General features: G+C 46.0%; 2 protein-coding genes across 2 annotated transcripts in view; both read left to right on the top strand.

Moving 5' to 3' along the window:
• LOC102566234 (deleted in malignant brain tumors 1 protein) overlaps window positions 1-9659 on the top strand; it is a 63041-nt gene extending 53382 nt beyond the window's left edge. The window contains exons 9-11 of the mRNA XM_059730341.1: window positions 6122-6248; window positions 6366-6444; window positions 9655-9659. Coding sequence (XP_059586324.1) covers window positions 6122-6248; window positions 6366-6444; window positions 9655-9659 — 211 coding nt within the window. The remainder of the gene's footprint in view (window positions 1-6121; window positions 6249-6365; window positions 6445-9654) is intronic.
• A 2314-nt stretch (window positions 9660-11973) lies between these two features.
• Window positions 11974-18924, top strand: part of LOC109282072 (deleted in malignant brain tumors 1 protein-like) — a 28322-nt gene continuing 21371 nt past the window's right edge. The window contains exons 1-5 of the mRNA XM_059730056.1: window positions 11974-12047; window positions 13308-13619; window positions 14877-15188; window positions 16446-16757; window positions 18018-18329. Coding sequence (XP_059586039.1) covers window positions 13409-13619; window positions 14877-15188; window positions 16446-16757; window positions 18018-18329 — 1147 coding nt within the window. The 5' untranslated portion in view covers window positions 11974-12047; window positions 13308-13408. The remainder of the gene's footprint in view (window positions 12048-13307; window positions 13620-14876; window positions 15189-16445; window positions 16758-18017; window positions 18330-18924) is intronic.

The following is an 18924-nucleotide window of genomic DNA, read 5'->3' as shown; positions in this document are numbered from 1 at the left end:
CTCAGATATCCCCAGTAGGATAGAGTCTCCTCCAGTTCAGTGTTCCAACAGGAGAACCTCCTGCTCCACTCACCTTAGCAAACCAACCCATGCTACCTCTCCTATAGCCCAACACCCTCAGTCCTCTCCTCTCCAACAGCCTCCACCCCTTCTCCTGACCTGAGACCCCACGTGTAGTCCTACGCCTTCACAACGTTGTCCTTACTCCTCTTCTGTCATAACCGAAATCTGCCACTATTACCTCCTCCTCTGTATGGCTTGATCATCTCCTCTCAGGGCACCTGTTGAAGGTATTCCTTTCTGGCAGTGGAGTGCTTTCTGTTTGTTCTTCTATACTTGTATTAAGTAGCTGCAAATGAGAAAATTCTCTTTTACCAAAGGCAAACATATACAGAATAACCTCTTTGTTTTGTCTCTATGGGTTTCTGCCAAGGATCACAGTGACATTACAATATCAGAGTGTGGGCTAGGATTTTGCACTACTGCATGAGCCGCCTAGAACTTGGGAAAGCTGGCAGCTTAGAAAGCATTTTGGCTACACTATCCCTGCCTGTGCAGAATAATCCTTTCAGGCCATGCGAACAATGGTGGTTTCTATATTGAAAGCTGAGCTCTCATTTGAACGGGTTTTTCAATTAAAAGTACTTCAAAATAACTAGAGTCCTAAATATCTGGGCCTTTCTTTGTGATCACGACAACAAACATGAAGAGAATGTTGCTCATTCGCCCACTTCAGGAGAATAGCTCTTTTTTTTATTAATCTTCCAAAATGTTGTGCCGTTATAAAGAATGAAGTGAACCAAGCCAGTGCACATGCTCAAGTATGCAAACTTAATTGAAAATTCAGTTTCATGGATATCCTGAGGCAAGTAAGGTCCAGCTATTGACTATGGCTTTACCTAAAGGATAGCCCTATTATGCAGAAAACTTATGAATATTCATCTTAGGGGGCTTAACCAACTACAAGCACTAGTCCAGAATCAAAAACATCTTTAATTCATACATAGATTAATAATTATGACTGAATCTTTTTAAGATAAATTTTGTTAGCCAATTATAAAATAAAAAAGCCAGTGAAGGATAAGATTTTCTTCTGTTTTTCATAGCAATTTCACTAAGGCTGGAGAATGGAAGTAGTAGTTGTGAAGGCTGGGTTCAAATTTATTATAAAGGACACTAGGAAACAGTCTGTGATGATTCCTGGGACATGAGTGATACACAGGTTGTGTTCAGTCAGCTTGGATGTGGCCAGGCCACTGCAGCCTCAGGAAAGGCTCACTATGGTCTGGGTTCTGGAAATATTCTCCTGGATGAAGTGAAGCACAGTGGAAATGAATCCTTGCTGTGGCAGTGGTCTCATATGGGGTGGGGTGTCCACAGGGAAGTTGCTGGTATTATCTGCTCAGGTACATTCTGCTTTATTCTTTTCAAACTGTTTTTTTGTTATTACAGTATAAATTATGGGTAAGAGCTCATGGGAATTTGGCTCTCTGCACTTCCTGTGCTGTTTACTGAGGCTACTATGTGCCATGTGATTCTTTGCCTGCACTGCACATGTGCACTACATCCCCCATCCTCCATAGCAGTACTGTACTAGGAAGTTCTCCAAGGAGGCAAGGAGACATGCCCATGATGCATATAAAGATTGGAGTCACTTTACATGACCACTTGATGTGGCCCAGGACTCCCGATGAAAACATGAGAACAAGGAAAAAGGTTCTGTTATCCTAGTCAGAGACCTCCCCGATCCCTGGCACATCCCTAGAAGTTGACTCTCCAGCTGAGTTTACCACCCTCCACTTATGCCATCTGTCCTCCTTTTCTATCTATTCAGTCTGCAACTTCACCAATCTCTACCTTTTTCTCTTCTGAGCTAAGAACCAGGATACATACTTCTATTCCTCCTAATTGTCTTTCTTTAATAATTTCTCTAAAGCCCCTGGCACATGTTACGCTTAAGATGTGATTAACTGGTTAACCACGTATTAAGTAGTACCCTGGCCACACATTCATACAATTAATCTTATGATAAAACCAGGAATAAGTGACAAAGTTATTACACAAAATATGTCTGATGCCTTTGTGCCTGGTTCCTGTCGCACCTTAAATTGAACAGGTGGCCAATGCTCCCAGCCTCCGGACCACATTCCTGTGTGCTCCAGAGGCTGGGAGCACTGATAACTGACTGGGGCTCCCTGCTGTCTCAATCTAAAATGCCCTGTGATCAAGATACGTTGTGGAAAGCTGCCTTCCTTTTTATTTTCCTTTTGCTGTCATGTTTCCATCAAAACTGGGGTTCAAACTACCTGTATGCCTAATATCTGCAGAGCAGATTCAAGTACTTCTGTATATCAGCTTGACTTAAGCAGACTTAGAGCAAGAAGCTGGAAAGCCATTTAGTGATTCAGTACATGTCTTGAGAGTAATTCTTTGGTCATCATTGTTAGGTGAGTATTAAAGCCAAGTAAATATTTCAATACCTTTTGAATACCAATTTTATTTCCTTGCAACAGTGGTAGATGCCACAACTTAGATGGGAAGCCACTGAGCCCAGTTTAGTGTAGATCAGAGATGTGCATCTAGAAGCTAATGCTAGAAGTAGGAGAGCCCATCAAACTTAAAAACTAGGGGAGTTTGTTGATGGTGGTCTATATATCAGGACCCCTTGTTCAAATTCAGCATAATAACTCTACTCTGCAGCACACAAGGCAGACAAACTAAGGTAGAATGGATTTTAGAAGGCTTAGAAATATTTATCTTTAGGTAGAAAGGGACCCAGCCCACTTTAAATATTGGTAAGACAGTAGTCCAATAACAAAACAGGCTTTTCAAGGAGAAAAATCACTTTATCTACCCATGATAAAATACTCTCCATTTTATATGATTGAAGATGGAATCAGACAGAAATGCTTTGGAAAAAAATAATGTATGTTGGGTTATAGGCTCTGAGCCAAGGTATAAAAAAATGGGAAAAGCAGCATTCACACTTGCATTTGCAGCCACACTTTCACAAAGTTTGCATGCATTAGTCACATTCCTAGGATTCTGGACAAGATCATTTACTTTAAGACTATAGCTAAAGTTATTCATATGACAACTGTTTTCTGTTTGATTCACAGCTCTTGAAAGAACAGAACTACCAGGTAAGATTTTAAACGGGTATTGAGTTTGATGAGTTGTTGTGAGCCAGGTCATCCCCCTCCCCCTGCCTCATTAATTTGCTAAACTCAACAGCTCACTAAAATGTGGAATGGGGCCAGGGATGAATGAGGAGCAGTGTTCAAGAGTGAGATGGGTGGGCGAGACCAGGATCATGGGGTGGGATTGTGGAACAGCCCCTGCCCTGTGGGGCATCATGGGGTGGGTGGGTGTGTGTGACACGGGTGCATCTGTGTGGGTGTGGGGTGCTGCCTTGGTACTAGGTTGTGGGGGCTGACTGGGAATGAGGAGAAGGAGGAGGGGGCAGGGGGCATGTGCAGCAGAGTTTGCCCAGGTAGCACGGTCCACAGCTGCCCCTGCAGTGCTCTGAATGAGGCCAAGGCCCAGATGCTCCCACCTGGGCAGCTCAGCCACACTCCAGCCTACCCCCACTGGCTCTGCCTCAGCCAATGCACATCTGCTGGTGCAGCTGCTCCTGGTGCGGCTGCAGCCACCCGGATACTGCTCTGTTATCCTTGCCTGCTGTGGTGGCTCCTCCTGCTGCTGCTGCTGTGTTGCTCCTGGCTGGGAGGAAGCTTCAGCCAGACAGCTCCTGACCCAGTGCACGGGGTTCGTGCTCCAGCTCCTGGCTGCCTGTGCAGGGCGGGTGGAGTGCAAGGAAGGCAGCTGGGAGTGGACGCCAGAGCCCCATGTGCTGGGGCACGAGCCACCCTGCTTTCTCCTGGCCAGGAGCAGTGCAACAGGAGCAGGATGAGGAGCCACTGCTGGAGGCAAGAGGAGCAGAGCAGCACCCAGGTGGCTTCAGTTGCACCAGGAGTAGCTCTGCTTGCAGCTGTGTGCTGCTCACCAGGCCAGGCTGGCAGGAGCAGGCTGGACTATAACACAGGCTACCCCAGATGGGGCTCAGCCCCGTGCAGAGTGCCATGGGGGAAGCAATGGGCTGGAAATAGTCAATTGGCGGGCATCCCCCACAGGACAGATTCAGTCACTTGGTGGGATTGATCTGGACCACATACTGTATTTTGCCCACCCCTGTCTAGTAACTTCCAGGCCTCAATTCTTGGTTGTTCCCCTTGACAGCACTCTTTAAAAAGGCTTGAGTTTCAAGTATGGATACTCTGCATTAAAACGTTTTGTACTGCTTGAAAGGTATTCGTATAGCCCAAACAATGCAAATGTGCTCACATTCATTCCATCCAGGAAGAGCACACACCAACTGCTGCGGCGTCCTTAGCCTGACGAAGGGTTTTTGAACCCGAAAGCTTGGTTAATAACTATTCTCCAACCATTTGGGTTGGTCTAATAAAAGATATCAAATTCACCCAAGGAACCTTGTCTGCCTAATGTGCTCACATGTCATTTTTACATGAATTTCAGTTTTACTTTGGTAGGTTATACTGTTGGCTTTACATTGAAGATGCATATGCCTTGTTCTGGGGGAGGGGAGGTGCCTGAGGGCAGAAACGCCAACAAATGGCTTTTTTGTGATGCTGACTGAGCAGGATACTGTATAGTAGTGCTGCATCACAGTTTCTATCACATGATGCTAGCATGTAGCAGTTTTGGGCAACTGCATAGTCAGCAGCTTGTGTAGACACAGCCTATAAGGTGGGTAGAAAACTGTTTGCCCTTGTTGTGTTAGCAGTATGGTACATGCCCCCTCAATAATGTGAATAAATGTGATCAGCATTTATTAAAGGGAATTACTGAATTGAGATGGGCCACTTCTCTTAGAATTTTACTTGAAGATAAGCCATAATTTTGGCTTGTATATCATGAAGGTTAAGGCTAGATCACATAGTTTCTTTGCAGCATGTTATATATCTGGAAAGTTGTCCTGCTGGGAGGTGTATCATACTCTTCCTTTCTACATGGATCTCATATTTTCCTTTAAATTAGTTTGCTTTTGTACAGGAGTAAGATCTGATGTTTTCCTTTTTCCACAAAAAACAGATATTAAAATCACAACTTTTGTGCCATCTGCTTACTTACAACTTTCCTAAACCAATGATGATAACATCAAAAATATGCCAACTTCACCTAAAATTATAATAGTAATTATTATTAGCTAAAGGACGTAATTCTGACACCCAGCAGCAAATGTCAAGGGATAATACATGTATATTTAACTTGTTTTTCTACAAAGTCTGGAATGTAAACCTATTAACCAACAATTCAGTTTTCAGAGAGAAGAGGGGGTCTTCTCGGGTTTTTTGTTTGTGTTTTGTTTTGTTTGATTTTTCCTCTTTTACTGATTGTTTGTTCTCTTGTTCTCACTAATAAGTTATTCCCCCATTTTTCTGGTCACATTTGCAGAAGACACGACACCAGAACCCAGTATCTTCTTTGCGTGCACTTCAACTTTGTGTCCAACTGCTGAAACTTCCTTAGCCTGATGAAGGGTTTTTTAACCCAAAAGCTTGCTTAATAAAGATTCTCCAACTATTTGGGTTGGTCTAATAAAAGATATCAAATTCACCCAAGGAACCTTGTCTGCCTATGTCCTTAGACCAACACGGCTACAACTTAAACCCCTGCTTCCATCAAGCACAACACTTAACTAAAACGGTAGCAAAACTGCACAATTTTAAACATGTATTTATAAAGAAAAAAGGCATTATATTATTGCCCAGTGTGAGAAATGCAACTGACCTACTTTATGGCCTATTAATACTTGTCTGCGATCCAGGCTATGCAAACATTCAGACATAAATTGTTTAACCAAGAGCCTACGCGATCTTCATTTTCCTAACATAGGGCTGCCAGTGCATTATGAAATAATGTAGATTTGGCTCTGCACCTCAAGGGGCATTCAGTTATCATGACTCCATGTTTGTATGTCTTGTTGGCCTAACAGATGTCTAACTGGAGGTGGATAAATCCAGTTGTCACATTTTGTTCTGGAACCAAGTCAGCATAGAAGTTAGGCAGAATACTTATTTGTAACTTGAATTTTTGTCAGATGCTGGATTAATATGATGTCCTTGAGTATCATCCTTGAGTATAGTGTGAAACCTATTCTTCGAAGCTATATGTTCCAGATTACTGAATTCAAAGTGATTGAAACACAAACCATGTTTATCACTAAGGTATAAGTACATAAAGGCACAATTGTTTAGTGATAACATGACCCCTGCTGAGTATCTTTACTTGGTAGCTGTATTATTTCCCATATCAAATTTTGCTGTTTCTTAATGTAATTTTAGAGTCTATGTACTGTGATGAGAATTGTTTCTGTGTTTTCCACTTTAACAGATCCTGGAAGAACAACACCTGTAGCAGCAAGTAAGTCAGATTTTTAATTATCTTTGGCATACATTTTACAGTATACTTTTTGCTACCTTTTGCACTTTACAATGCCCTTTTTCTAACATCTTGTCTGGGCCAATTTCCAAGACTTTTCTAGTGTTTGGGTTTGCACCACTGTTCTCAGTCCCCTTGTTCCTGAAGCCATGCCATCCCATGAATCTTTAGTTTAGCTCAGTCTCCACTTGCATGGAAAATTAATATATGCTTACCTGTTATGGTGGTTTATGCTACTCAGTAGGGCTGCATGAAGCTTCAGTCTCTGATTTGATATGGTGGAGATTCAGCCTGATTCGGTAGCTGAATCTCTGAATCCGAATCGAATCAAGAAACCCTTTAATCTCTCCAAATAGATTCAGAGAGATTTGGTGATTCGGACATAGACACAGCTTTAAATGTTTTTTCTACATACCTCAAGGTACCAGGCAGCTCATCAATGCTGTGATGGTGGGGCAGATGGAGCATCGCACAAGAGTGCGGAGGAGCCCCAGACATGCTTGGTGGTGAACCCAGAAGTGGACCAGAAGCACTTCCAGTCCGCATCCGGGTCCACCGCAGGGTGCACTGGGGCCCCCCTCCCCCCCCCCCACAACCCTCAGATCCGTGGCTGGTGCCTCCTGGGTCTGAGGGCGTACCCAGAGTCTCCCCATGGCTGATCACTGAGCAACAGGGGTGCAGAAGAGCCCCCCAGTGTGCTCTCCGGCAGACCCAGAAGTGGACCAGAACTACTTCCAGTCCACTTCCTGGTTCACTGCCAAGCATGCGGGGGTCCCGTCCCCCCCCCCCCCATGGTCCCGTGGGGTGCTCCATCTGCCCCAGCATTGCAGCATTCACAAGCTTTGCCTGGTACCTCAAGGTATGTAGAAAAAATATTTACAGCTGCGTCTATGGCCAAATCGCTGATTCTCTGAATCAGAATTGAATATTCAGATTCGGATTCGGCTGAATCGAATCAGGACAGTGATCTGAATCAACTAATCGAATCATCATCCCTGATCTGGGCCTAATCCACATCCAAATCTGAAGCAAATACAGCACATTTCACACACCACCAGAACTATGCTAAAAATGTAGTCCTCTACCACTGAAGTAAAGAGCAAGAATGTCCTGAATACAACAGCTATTGAAATTATTCCCCATTTTATACTTGTGCATGTGATTTTTCCTTCCTACACTTACTCCTTTGCAGTTGTTCTTATTGAATGTTATTGAATGTTATCAATCCAAGAGAGTTCCTTTGTTACCTCATGGGATGTATCCTAGAAAAGTTCTTCATATGTTTGGCATTAACCTAGGTATTCAGGGGGGAATCTGCTCCATCCAGGCAGCATGCAGGCTCTTCCTACGTTCTGGAAGTCTCTTTAGATTGAAAACAGCATGAATATATTAACAATGCAATTGCTATATCCTGTGTTCTCCCCAGATGCATCTCTGAGGCTGGTGAATGGAGAGGACATAATACTTTCTTAAGCAGCTCTTGCTAGCTAATATAAAAAAAACAAACACATGCAGACAGAAAATACTCTTTTTTTACATAGACATATCACTGAGGCTGAAGAATGGAAGCACTAGGTGTGAAGGCTGCGTTGAAATTTATTATGAAGGGCACTGGGGCATGGTCTGCGATGATTCCTGGGACATGAATGATGCACAGTTTGTATGCAGTCAGCTTGGATGTGGTCAGGCCATTGCAGCCCCAGGACATACCAGCTATGGCTATGGCTCTGGACATATCCTCCTGGATGATGTGTTCAGTGGGAATGAATCTGTTTTGTGGCAGTGCTCTCACAATGGGTGGGGCGCCCATAACTGTGGTCCTCAGGAAGATGCCAGTGTCATCTGCTCAGGTGCTTCTACTCATGTTCCTATACCTCATGTGCTTCATGGGAATAGTAGCATGAGTTATGGCTGAGAGATGATTACAAAGAAATTGTGGGAAGCAGTATGCCCCCTGCATCATTTGGGTGTGTTATCTAATACCCTATGCCTGTCTCCCCCCATAACTGTTTTCTGTAGCTATGCAATAATCCTCCTGGAGTTGAAGGCATATTTTCACCATGTGACTAAAGAAAGGGGCATTTCACCCTAAGGTCTTAGGAGAAACTTGGTGGCAGGAGAGGAACTCAACAGTCCAAGAGAGACATTAATCCCCAGGTCCTGGCATACCCACAGCAGAAAGGTGCCAGTGGATGATCCCTATGCCACCTCTTCTCCTGTCTTCCTTCCTCTCCCACTCCCCTTGTCTGTACCCACTTTCCAAATCCCATACCCCATACCCACTAACTGGCTTCATAGTCCATTTCTCAATATCCTTTCTTTATCATGCTCCCAATTTCCCTCACACTAACACTCCCCCCTCCTTTTGGCTTTATTCTTTCCGTTCTCTCATGGAAAGCATGTGACATACTTTTGCAAAAAACAGATTGGGCACTGTCTGCTTGTTTTGCTTTACTCCACTTATGTGGCCATAAAATAGAAAATGTCTTTGATAAAGGTACACCTTTGCAAGATGCCTTTTCTTTTCTTTACTCTGGCTTCCTGTGGGTCATGGTCAAGAGGTACCATACGATCTCTTGAGGCGGTGAACACTGGCAAGCTAGAAAGTTTTTTGGCTTCTCAGCCTGTATGAACAGTGTAATCCAGGAGTTGGCGACCCCCAATATGCGTGCCAAAACACAGGACATGAAGACTTTTTGCTAGGCATGTACACCTTGGGGCAGATATCAGGAAAGGTGAGTGGGGCCTGATCCTTTGTTGTGGCAATTCAACCCTGGCCCTTTCCCTGCCGCCCACCCTGAGGTGCATGTGGACTCACCACCAGCCGCAAGCTGGGCTGGGGCTCTAAATAGGATGTGTCACCTTTGGGAATCAAAAATTAAATCCAAAGGTTGAGGCTAAAACGAGTTGCTAGAATGCATCAAATTAAAGAAAAGCTGATGTTCTTTTTGCATGGGGATTCATATTTCAAATGTCCCCAGATCCGTAACTCTACATTAACCAGCACTGTCATACAGCACACCTAATTTCAGGAGAATCCATGGAATTCAGAGGTTTTAGAAAACGGTATCTGCCTTAATTATCAGGACTATCAGTTTGACTTCTCTATAAAAATAAGATTCTGTAAAGAAACAATCCTAGCACATCCCTTTTTCACCAGAGTTTTTCTCTATAAAATTCTTCTTCTTTCAGTGTAATTGAAGATAGAACTAGTCACAAGTGTTAGTTTTGAATCCACCTTTGCAAACAGGTAGGGGATATTGAATATTGAACCCAGTTACATAGAAAGGTGGGTGGCAAAGTTCACACCTACATTTGTATTCAGATATTCAGAGTTTGGAATTGTATATTTTTTTTCTTTAAAAAATAGGTGATGTTACTCATATGAGGGCTTTGTTTGATTTTTTTCAACTTGTTTTGTTCCGTTTCATTCACAGCTCTGGAAGGAAGAGAGGCACCAGGTAATTTTATCTCAAAAATACACAAGCTCAAGAATAAATACAGCATAGGTTTAAGGGAAATAAAAGTTTACAAACTCCTGCCAATTTTTTAAAAGGGGGCTAGTACAGGGGTGGGCAAGTATTTGGGCACAGGGACTACATAAGGAGTTTGAGTTGTTGCGGGCCAGGTCATCCCCTTTCCACCCACCCCTTACCCCACCTCAACAACTTGCTAAACTCAACAACTCACTAAAACTTCCTATGTGGAGTGGAGCCACGGGCGAGTGAGGAGCAGTGTTCAGGAGTGAGATGGGTGGGTGAGGCCAGGATCATGGGGCAGGATTGTGGAACAGCCTCTGCCCTGTGGGAGGGCGTTGGGTGAGAGGGTGGAGGGTGTGCATGTGTGTACTCGCATTTGTGTGTGGGGAGCTACCTGAGTGCTAGGTCCTGGGAGCTGACCGGAAATGAGGGGAAGGAGGAGGGGCATTGGGCATGTCCAGCAGAACTCACCCTGGCAGAGTGGTCCACGGCTGCCACTGCAGTGCTCCAGATGAGGCCATGGCCCAGACGCTCCCACCAGTATGTACTGGCTGGGGCAGTGCAGCCATATTCCAGCCTATGCCCACTGGCCCTCCCCCAGCCAGTGCATACAGCTGCTCCCAGTGTGGCTGCAGCCACCTGGGTGCTGCTTTGTTCCCCACTCCTGCACTGGCTTCTCCTCCTCCTTCTGCTGCATTGCTCCTGGCTGGAAGGAAGTTTCAGATGGATGGTTCCTGCCCCAGTGCATGAGGTTGTGGCTCCAGCTCCCAGCTGCCTGCACTGGGCAGATAGAGTGGATGGAAGGCAGCTGGGAGTGGGAGCCAGTGCCCTGCGTGCTGGGGCTGGAACCACCCACCTTTCTCCTGGCCAGGACTGGCACAGGAGGAGTGGGAGGGGGAGCCACCACTGGAATTAAGGAGAGCAGAGCAGCACCCAGGCGGCTGCAGATGCACTGGGAGTACCCCGCTGAGAGCTGTGTGCTGCTGATCAGGGCCAGGCTGGCAGAAGCAGGCTGGAGTGTGGCACAGGCTATCCCAGGTGGGCCTCAACCGCATGCAGAATTGCATGGAGGCAGCCATGGACCACACTGAGTCAAGTGGCAGGTGTCCCCCACAGGCTGGATTCAATCAGTTGGTGGGCCAGATCCAGCATGCCTGCCATATTTTGCCCACCCCTGGTCTCATAACTTCCAGGCCTCAATCCTTGGGTGTTCCCCTTGACAGAACCCTTAAAAAGGCTTGAATTTCAAATATGGAAACTGCATTTTCTTGAAAATCTGAATATTTAAACATTCCAAAATTAGTCATAAGTTGAGAACCAAGGCCTCTTTGTGGGAACAAGAAAATTTCAGTATCACTCTTGAAAGCCACTTAAGGCATCATTAGCTTCTCAAGCACCTTGAAAAGTTTTGTACTGCTTTAAAAGTATGCATAGAACCCAAACAGTGCAAATGTGCTCACATGTCATTCTTACATGGACTTCAGTTTTACTTTGGTAAATTGTTAAGAACAACATATCCTGAGCTAGATCAGGTATATGCCTGCTATAGATTGTACCTTTGCTACATACAGGGCATACTACTGCAGAAAATTTCTCACGTTGCTCATGCACCTACTGCATAAGTGTTCTATACTACATACATACACTACATATGAAATAATTGAGATCCAAAATCTTTATATTCATGGGTTCTATAATAAAATGAATAGTAGCTACTTTCTTAAACAGCTCTTACTAGCTAATATGAACACATAAAAACACAAAAAGACTAAATATAGTCTTTTTTATACATAGAAATATCACTGAGGCTGGAGAACGGAAGCAATAGGTGTGAAGGCCGCATTGAAATATATTATGAAGGGCAGTGGGGCACAGTCTGCGATGATTACTGGGACATGAGTGAGGCTCAGGTTGTTTGCAGCCAACTTGGATGTGGCAAGGCAATATCAGCCCCAGGAAAGGCCCGCTACGGCCAGGGCTCTGGAAATATTCTCCTGGATGATGTGCGGTGCAATGGGAATGAATCCTCTTTGGTGCAGTGCTCTCATAGAGGGTGGGGTACCCATAATTGTAATCACCAGGAAGATGCCAGTGTCATCTGCTCAGGTATTTTGGGCTCTATTTCCTTTGTACAAATGCTTTGAAGGAATTCCAGTATCACTTACAGATGATAGATCATTAAGAAATTACCCTATAGAGCAGATTTCCCTTTCTGAGCCATTTGGGTAGCATGTTCAAGCTGCTAGAGCCAATTAATATGGGGGTCTCTTGCTTATCACACCAGGTGATGCACAGCCAGGTCTGGGGCCATGCTGGGGTTCAGATGCAGACTGGAGACAGAACTAATGATTGAGCAGCTTCCAGCAACAAGCTGGTTCAGAAAGCCAGCGGTCAATCTGAGAACAGTGTCTAAGAACCGGCAGAGTCAGGAATCCAGGGGATCAGGCAGAGGGAAATCAGAGCACAAGTTGTAGGAAACAGCAAGGCAGTGTGGGATCAAGTCAAGCCCTACTTGAGCCTAGAAAATCTTGGTGTCTTATATAACAATGACAAATATTAGCATTACTCAAACGCCACGTAAAGGAAACACGGGGTCCCCAAGGAATCTTGCTAAATTTTGTGTTACCATAAGTAATGGATAGAATCAAGACTCTTCAAGTGTTTGCAAACCTTAATCTCCCTTAAATTTTGATTCGATATCTCTTGGTTTATACCACTTAGCAGGTACAAACGTCCTGAGTCAAATACGGGTTGTGGATTTGCTGTACCAGGACTATCCAACTGCTCAGTGGCTGGGGATCACATACTGTGCAGGCCACAATAGGATAAGAAAAGGCCTCACCCCTACACACCTCCCCCAATTGCAGGGTACGTGCTGGAGGCCTGCCACACTGCTCCACAGTGCCAGGGCAGGCACTCCACTGTGCACATTTACAGGCAGCTCTCCTCAAACTCACCAGCCTTGGACTTCCCCCCTGCACCTGTGCACTGCAGTGATGGCTCCTGCATGCTACATCACCCCCCGGGACAGATGCAGGAAATGGAAGTAGGAAGGTAACCCCAGAGCCCCTGGCTGCTGTTGCAGAGTTGTAGAGAGAGCAGCAAGGCTTGGGGTGGTGGATGGGAGCCCAGAAGATGCAATTAACCCCTTGTTAATCTTCCTGCAGGCAGACTTCAGGCTACTAGCTGGAAAGCCTTGTCCTACACTGATGTAGTGTCCGACACTACATCAGTGTAGTGTCCTACGCTACATGTAGGACACTACACAGTCCTACATGTGTAGGACACTACACTATCAGTGTAGTGTCCTACAGTGTGTCACTAGCCAGTTTGCAATAATAAATAATTGTCTCTTGTCTTGCACAGAAATCTCACTGAGACTAGAGAATGGAAGCAATAAATGTGAAGGCCGTGTTGAAATTTATAACCAGGGACAGTGGGGAACGGTCTGTGATGACTCGTGGGATATGAACAATGCTCAGGTGGTGTGCAGCCAGCTTGGATGTGGCCCGGCCATTTCAGCCCCAGGAAGAGCCCGCTACGGCCAGGGCTCTGGAAATATTCTCCTGGATGATGTGCGGTGCAATGGGAATGAATCCTCTTTGGTGCAGTGCTCTCATAGAGGGTGGGGTACCCATAATTGTAATCACCAGGAAGATGCCAGTGTCATCTGCTCAGGTATTTTGGGCTCTATTTCCTTTGTACAAATGCTTTGAAGGAATTCCAGTAACACTTACAGATGATAGATCATTAAGAAATTACCCTATAGAGCAGATTTCCCTTTCTGAGCCATTTGGGTAGCATGTTCAAGCTGCTAGAGCCAATTAATATGGGGGTCTCTTGCTTATCACACCAGGTGACGCACAGCCAGGTCTGGGGCCATCCTGGGGTTCAGATGCAGACTGGAGACAGAACTAATGATTGAGCAGCTTCCAGCAACAAGCTGGTTCAGAAAGCCAGCGGTCAATCTGAGAACAGTGTCTAAGAACCGGCAGAGTCAGGAATCCAGGGGATCAGGCAGAGGGAAGTCAGAGCACAAGTTGTAGGAAACAGCAAGGCAGTGTGGGATCAAGTCAAACCCTACTTGAGCCTAGAAAATCTTGGTGTCTTATATAACAATGACAAATATTAGCATTACTCAAACGCCACGTAAAGGAAACACGGGGTCCCCAAGGAATCTTGCTAAATTTTGTGTTACCATAAGTAATGGATAGAATCAAGACTCTTCAAGTGTTTGCAAACCTTAATCTCCCTTAAATTTCGATTCGATATCTCTTGGTTTATACCACTTAGCAGGTACAAACGTCCCGAGTCAAATACGAGTTGTGGATTTGCTGTACCAGGGCTATCCAACTGCTCAGTGGCTGGGGATCACATGCCGTGCAGGCCACAATTGGACAAGGAAAGGCCTCACCCCTACACACCTGCCCCAATTGCAGGGTACATGCTGGAGGCCTGCCACACTGCTCCACAGTGCCAGGGCAGGCACTCCACTGTGCACATTTACAGGCAGCTCTCCTCAAACTCACCAGCCTTAGACTTCCCCCCTGCACCTGTGCACTGCAGTGATGGCTCCTGCATGCTACATCACCCCCCAGGACAGATGCAGGAAATGGAAGTAGGAAGGTAACCCCAGAGCCCCTGGCTGCTGTTGCAGAGTTGTAGAGAGAGCAGCAAGGCTTGGGGTGGTGGATGGGAGCCCAGAAGATGCGATTAACCCCTTGTTAATCTTCCTGCAGGCAGACTTCAGGCTACTAGCTGGAAAGCCTTGTCCTACACTGATGTAGTGTCCGACACTACATCAGTGTAGTGTCGGACACTACATCAGTGTAGTGTCCTACGCTACATGTAGGACACTACACTATCAGTGTAGTGTCCTACAGTGTGTCACTAGCCAGTTTGCAATAATAAATAATTGTCTCCTGTCTTGCACAGAAATCTCACTGAGACTAGAGAATGGAAGCAATAAATGTGAAGGCCGTGTTGAAATTTATAACCAGGGACAGTGGGGAACGGTCTGTGATGACTCGTGGGATATGAACAATGCTCAGGTGGTGTGCAGCCAGCTTGGATGTGGCCCGGCCATTTCAGCCCCAGGAAGAGCCCGCTACGGCCAGGGCTCTGGAAATATTCTCCTGGATGATGTGCGGTGCAATGGGAATGAATCCTCTTTGGTGCAGTGCTCTCATAGAGGGTGGGGTACCCATAATTGTAATCACCAGGAAGATGCCAGTGTCATCTGCTCAGGTATTTTGGGCTCTATTTCCTTTGTACAAATGCTTTGAAGGAATTCCAGTAACACTTACAGATGATAGATCATTAAGAAATTACCCTATAGAGCAGATTTCCCTTTCTGAGCCATTTGGGTAGCATGTTCAAGCTGCTAGAGCCAATTAATATGGGGGTCTCTTGCTTATCACACCAGGAGATGCACAGCCAGGTCTGGGGCCATGCTGGGGTTCAGATGCAGACTGGAGACAGAACTAATGATTGAGCAGCTTCCAGCAACAAGCTGGTTCAGAAAGCCAGCGGTCAATCTGAGAACAGTGTCTAAGAACCGGCAGAGTCAGGAATCCAGGGGATCAGGCAGAGGGAAATCAGAGCACAAGTTGTAGGAAACAGCAAGGCAGTGTGGGATCAAGTCAAGCCCTACTTGAGCCTAGAAAATCTTGGTGTCTGATATAACAATGACAAATATTAGCATTACTCAAACGCCACGTAAAGGAAACACGGGGTCCCCAAGGAATCTTGCTAAATTTTGTGTTACCATAAGTAATGGATAGAATCAAGACTCTTCAAGTGTTTGCAAACCTTAATCTCCCTTAAATTTCGATTCGATATCTCTTGGTTTATACCACTTAGCAGGTACAAACGTCCCGAGTCAAATACGGGTTGTGGATTTGCTGTACCAGCGCTATCCAACTGCTCAGTGGCTGGGGATCACATGCCGTGCAGGCCACAATTGGACAAGGAAAGGCCTCACCCCTACACACCTGCCCCAATTGCAGGGTACATGCTGGAGGCCTGCCACACTGCTCCACAGTGCCAGGGCAGGCACTCCACTGTGCACATTTACAGGCAGCTCTCCTCAAACTCACCAGCCTTAGACTTCCCCCCTGCACCTGTGCACTGCAGTGATGGCTCCTGCATGCTACATCACCCCCCAGGACAGATGCAGGAAATGGAAGTAGGAAGGTAACCCCAGAGCCCCTGGCTGCTGTTGCAGAGTTGTAGAGAGAGCAGCAAGGCTTGGGGTGGTGGATGGGAGCCCAGAAGATGCGATTAACCCCTTGTTAATCTTCCTGCAGGCAGACTTCAGGCTACTAGCTGGAAAGCCTTGTCCTACACTGATGTAGTGTCCGACACTACATCAGTGTAGTGTCGGACACTACATCAGTGTAGTGTCCTACGCTACATGTAGGACACTACACTATCAGTGTAGTGTCCTACAGTGTGTCACTAGCCAGTTTGCAATAATAAATAATTGTCTCCTGTCTTGCACAGAAATCTCACTGAGACTAGAGAATGGAAGCAATAAATGTGAAGGCCGTGTTGAAATTTATAACCAGGGACAGTGGGGAACGGTCTGTGATGACTCGTGGGATATGAACAATGCTCAGGTGGTGTGCAGCCAGCTTGGATGTGGCCCGGCCATTTCAGCCCCAGGAAGAGCCCGCTACGGCCAGGGCTCTGGAAATATTCTCCTGGATGATGTGCGGTGCAATGGGAATGAATCCTCTTTGGTGCAGTGCTCTCATAGAGGGTGGGGTACCCATAATTGTAATCACCAGGAAGATGCCAGTGTCATCTGCTCAGGTATTTTGGGCTCTATTTCCTTTGTACAAATGCTTTGAAGGAATTCCAGTAACACTTACAGATGATAGATCATTAAGAAATTACCCTATAGAGCAGATTTCCCTTTCTGAGCCATTTGGGTAGCATGTTCAAGCTGCTAGAGCCAATTAATATGGGGGTCTCTTGCTTATCACACCAGGAGATGCACAGCCAGGTCTGGGGCCATGCTGGGGTTCAGATGCAGACTGGAGACAGAACTAATGATTGAGCAGCTTCCAGCAACAAGCTGGTTCAGAAAGCCAGCGGTCAATCTGAGAACAGTGTCTAAGAACCGGCAGAGTCAGGAATCCAGGGGATCAGGCAGAGGGAAATCAGAGCACAAGTTGTAGGAAACAGCAAGGCAGTGTGGGATCAAGTCAAGCCCTACTTGAGCCTAGAAAATCTTGGTGTCTGATATAACAATGACAAATATTAGCATTACTCAAACGCCACGTAAAGGAAACACGGGGTCCCCAAGGAATCTTGCTAAATTTTGTGTTACCATAAGTAATGGATAGAATCAAGACTCTTCAAGTGTTTGCAAACCTTAATCTCCCTTAAATTTCGATTCGATATCTCTTGGTTTATACCACTTAGCAGGTACAAACGTCCCGAGTCAAATACGGGTTGTGGATTTGCTGTACCAGCGCTATCCAACTGCTCAGTGGCTGGGGATCACATGCCGTGCAGGCCACAATTGGACAAGGAAAGGCCTCACCCCTACACACCTGCCCCAATTGCAGGGTACATGCTGGAGGCCTGCCACACTGCTCCACAGTGCCAGGGCAGGCACTCCACTGTGCACATTTACAGGCAGCTCTCCTCAAACTCACCAGCCTTGGACTTCCCCCCTGCACCTGTGCACTGCAGTGATGGCTCCTGCATGCTACATCACCCCCCGGGACAGATGCAGGAAATGGAAGTAGGAAGGTAACCCCAGAGCCCCTGGCTGCTGTTGCAGAGTTGTAGAGAGAGCAGCAAGGCTTGGGGTGGTGGATGGGAGCCCAGAAGATACAATTAACCCCTTGTTAATCTTCCTGCAGGCAGACTTGAGGCTACTAGCTGGAAAGCCTTGTCCTACACTGATGTAGTGTCGGACACTACATCAGTGTAGTGTCCTACGCTACATGTAGGACACTACACAGTCCTACATGTGTAGGACACTACACTATCAGTGTAGTGTCCTACAGTGTGTCACTAGCCAGTTTGCAATAATAAATAATTGTCTCCTGTCTTGCACAGAAATCTCACTGAGACTAGAGAATGGAAGCAATAAATGTGAAGGCCGTGTTGAAATTTATAACCAGGGACAGTGGGGAACGGTCTGTGATGACTCGTGGGATATGAACAATGCTCAGGTGGTGTGCAGCCAGCTTGGATGTGGCCCGGCCATTTCAGCCCCAGGAAGAGCCCGCTACGGCCAGGGCTCTGGAAATATTCTCCTGGATGATGTGCGGTGCAATGGGAATGAATCCTCTTTGGTGCAGTGCTCTCATAGAGGGTGGGGTACCCATAATTGTAATCACCAGGAAGATGCCAGTGTCATCTGCTCAGGTATTTTGGGCTCTATTTCCTTTGTACAAATGCTTTGAAGGAATTCCAGTAACACTTACAGATGATAGATCATTAAGAAATTACCCTATAGAGCAGATTTCCCTTTCTGAGCCATTTGGGTAGCATGTTCAAGCTGCTAGAGCCAATTAATATGGGGGTCTCTTGCTTATCACACCAGGAGATGCACAGCCAGGTCTGGGGCCATGCTGGGGTTCAGATGCAGACTGGAGACAGAACTAATGATTGAGCAGCTTCCAGCAACAAGCTGGTTCAGAAAGCCAGCGGTCAATCTGAGAACAGTGTCTAAGAACCGGCAGAGTCAGGAATCCAGGGGATCAGGCAGAGGGAAGTCAGAGCACAAGTTGTAGGAAACAGCAAGGCAGTGTGGGATCAAGTCAAACCCTACTTGAGCCTAGAAAATCTTGGTGTCTTATATAACAATGACAAATATTAGCATTACTCAAACGCCACGTAAAGGAAACACGGGGTCCCCAAGGAATCTTGCTAAATTTTGTGTTACCATAAGTAATGGATAGAATCAAGACTCTTCAAGTGTTTGCAAACCTTAATCTCCCTTAAATTTCGATTCGATATC

This window comes from Alligator mississippiensis, chromosome 6, assembly GCF_030867095.1.
Source record: "Alligator mississippiensis isolate rAllMis1 chromosome 6, rAllMis1, whole genome shotgun sequence".
Classification (NCBI taxonomy): Eukaryota; Metazoa; Chordata; order Crocodylia; family Alligatoridae; genus Alligator; species Alligator mississippiensis.
This window is presented reverse-complemented; position numbering and strand designations above follow the sequence as displayed.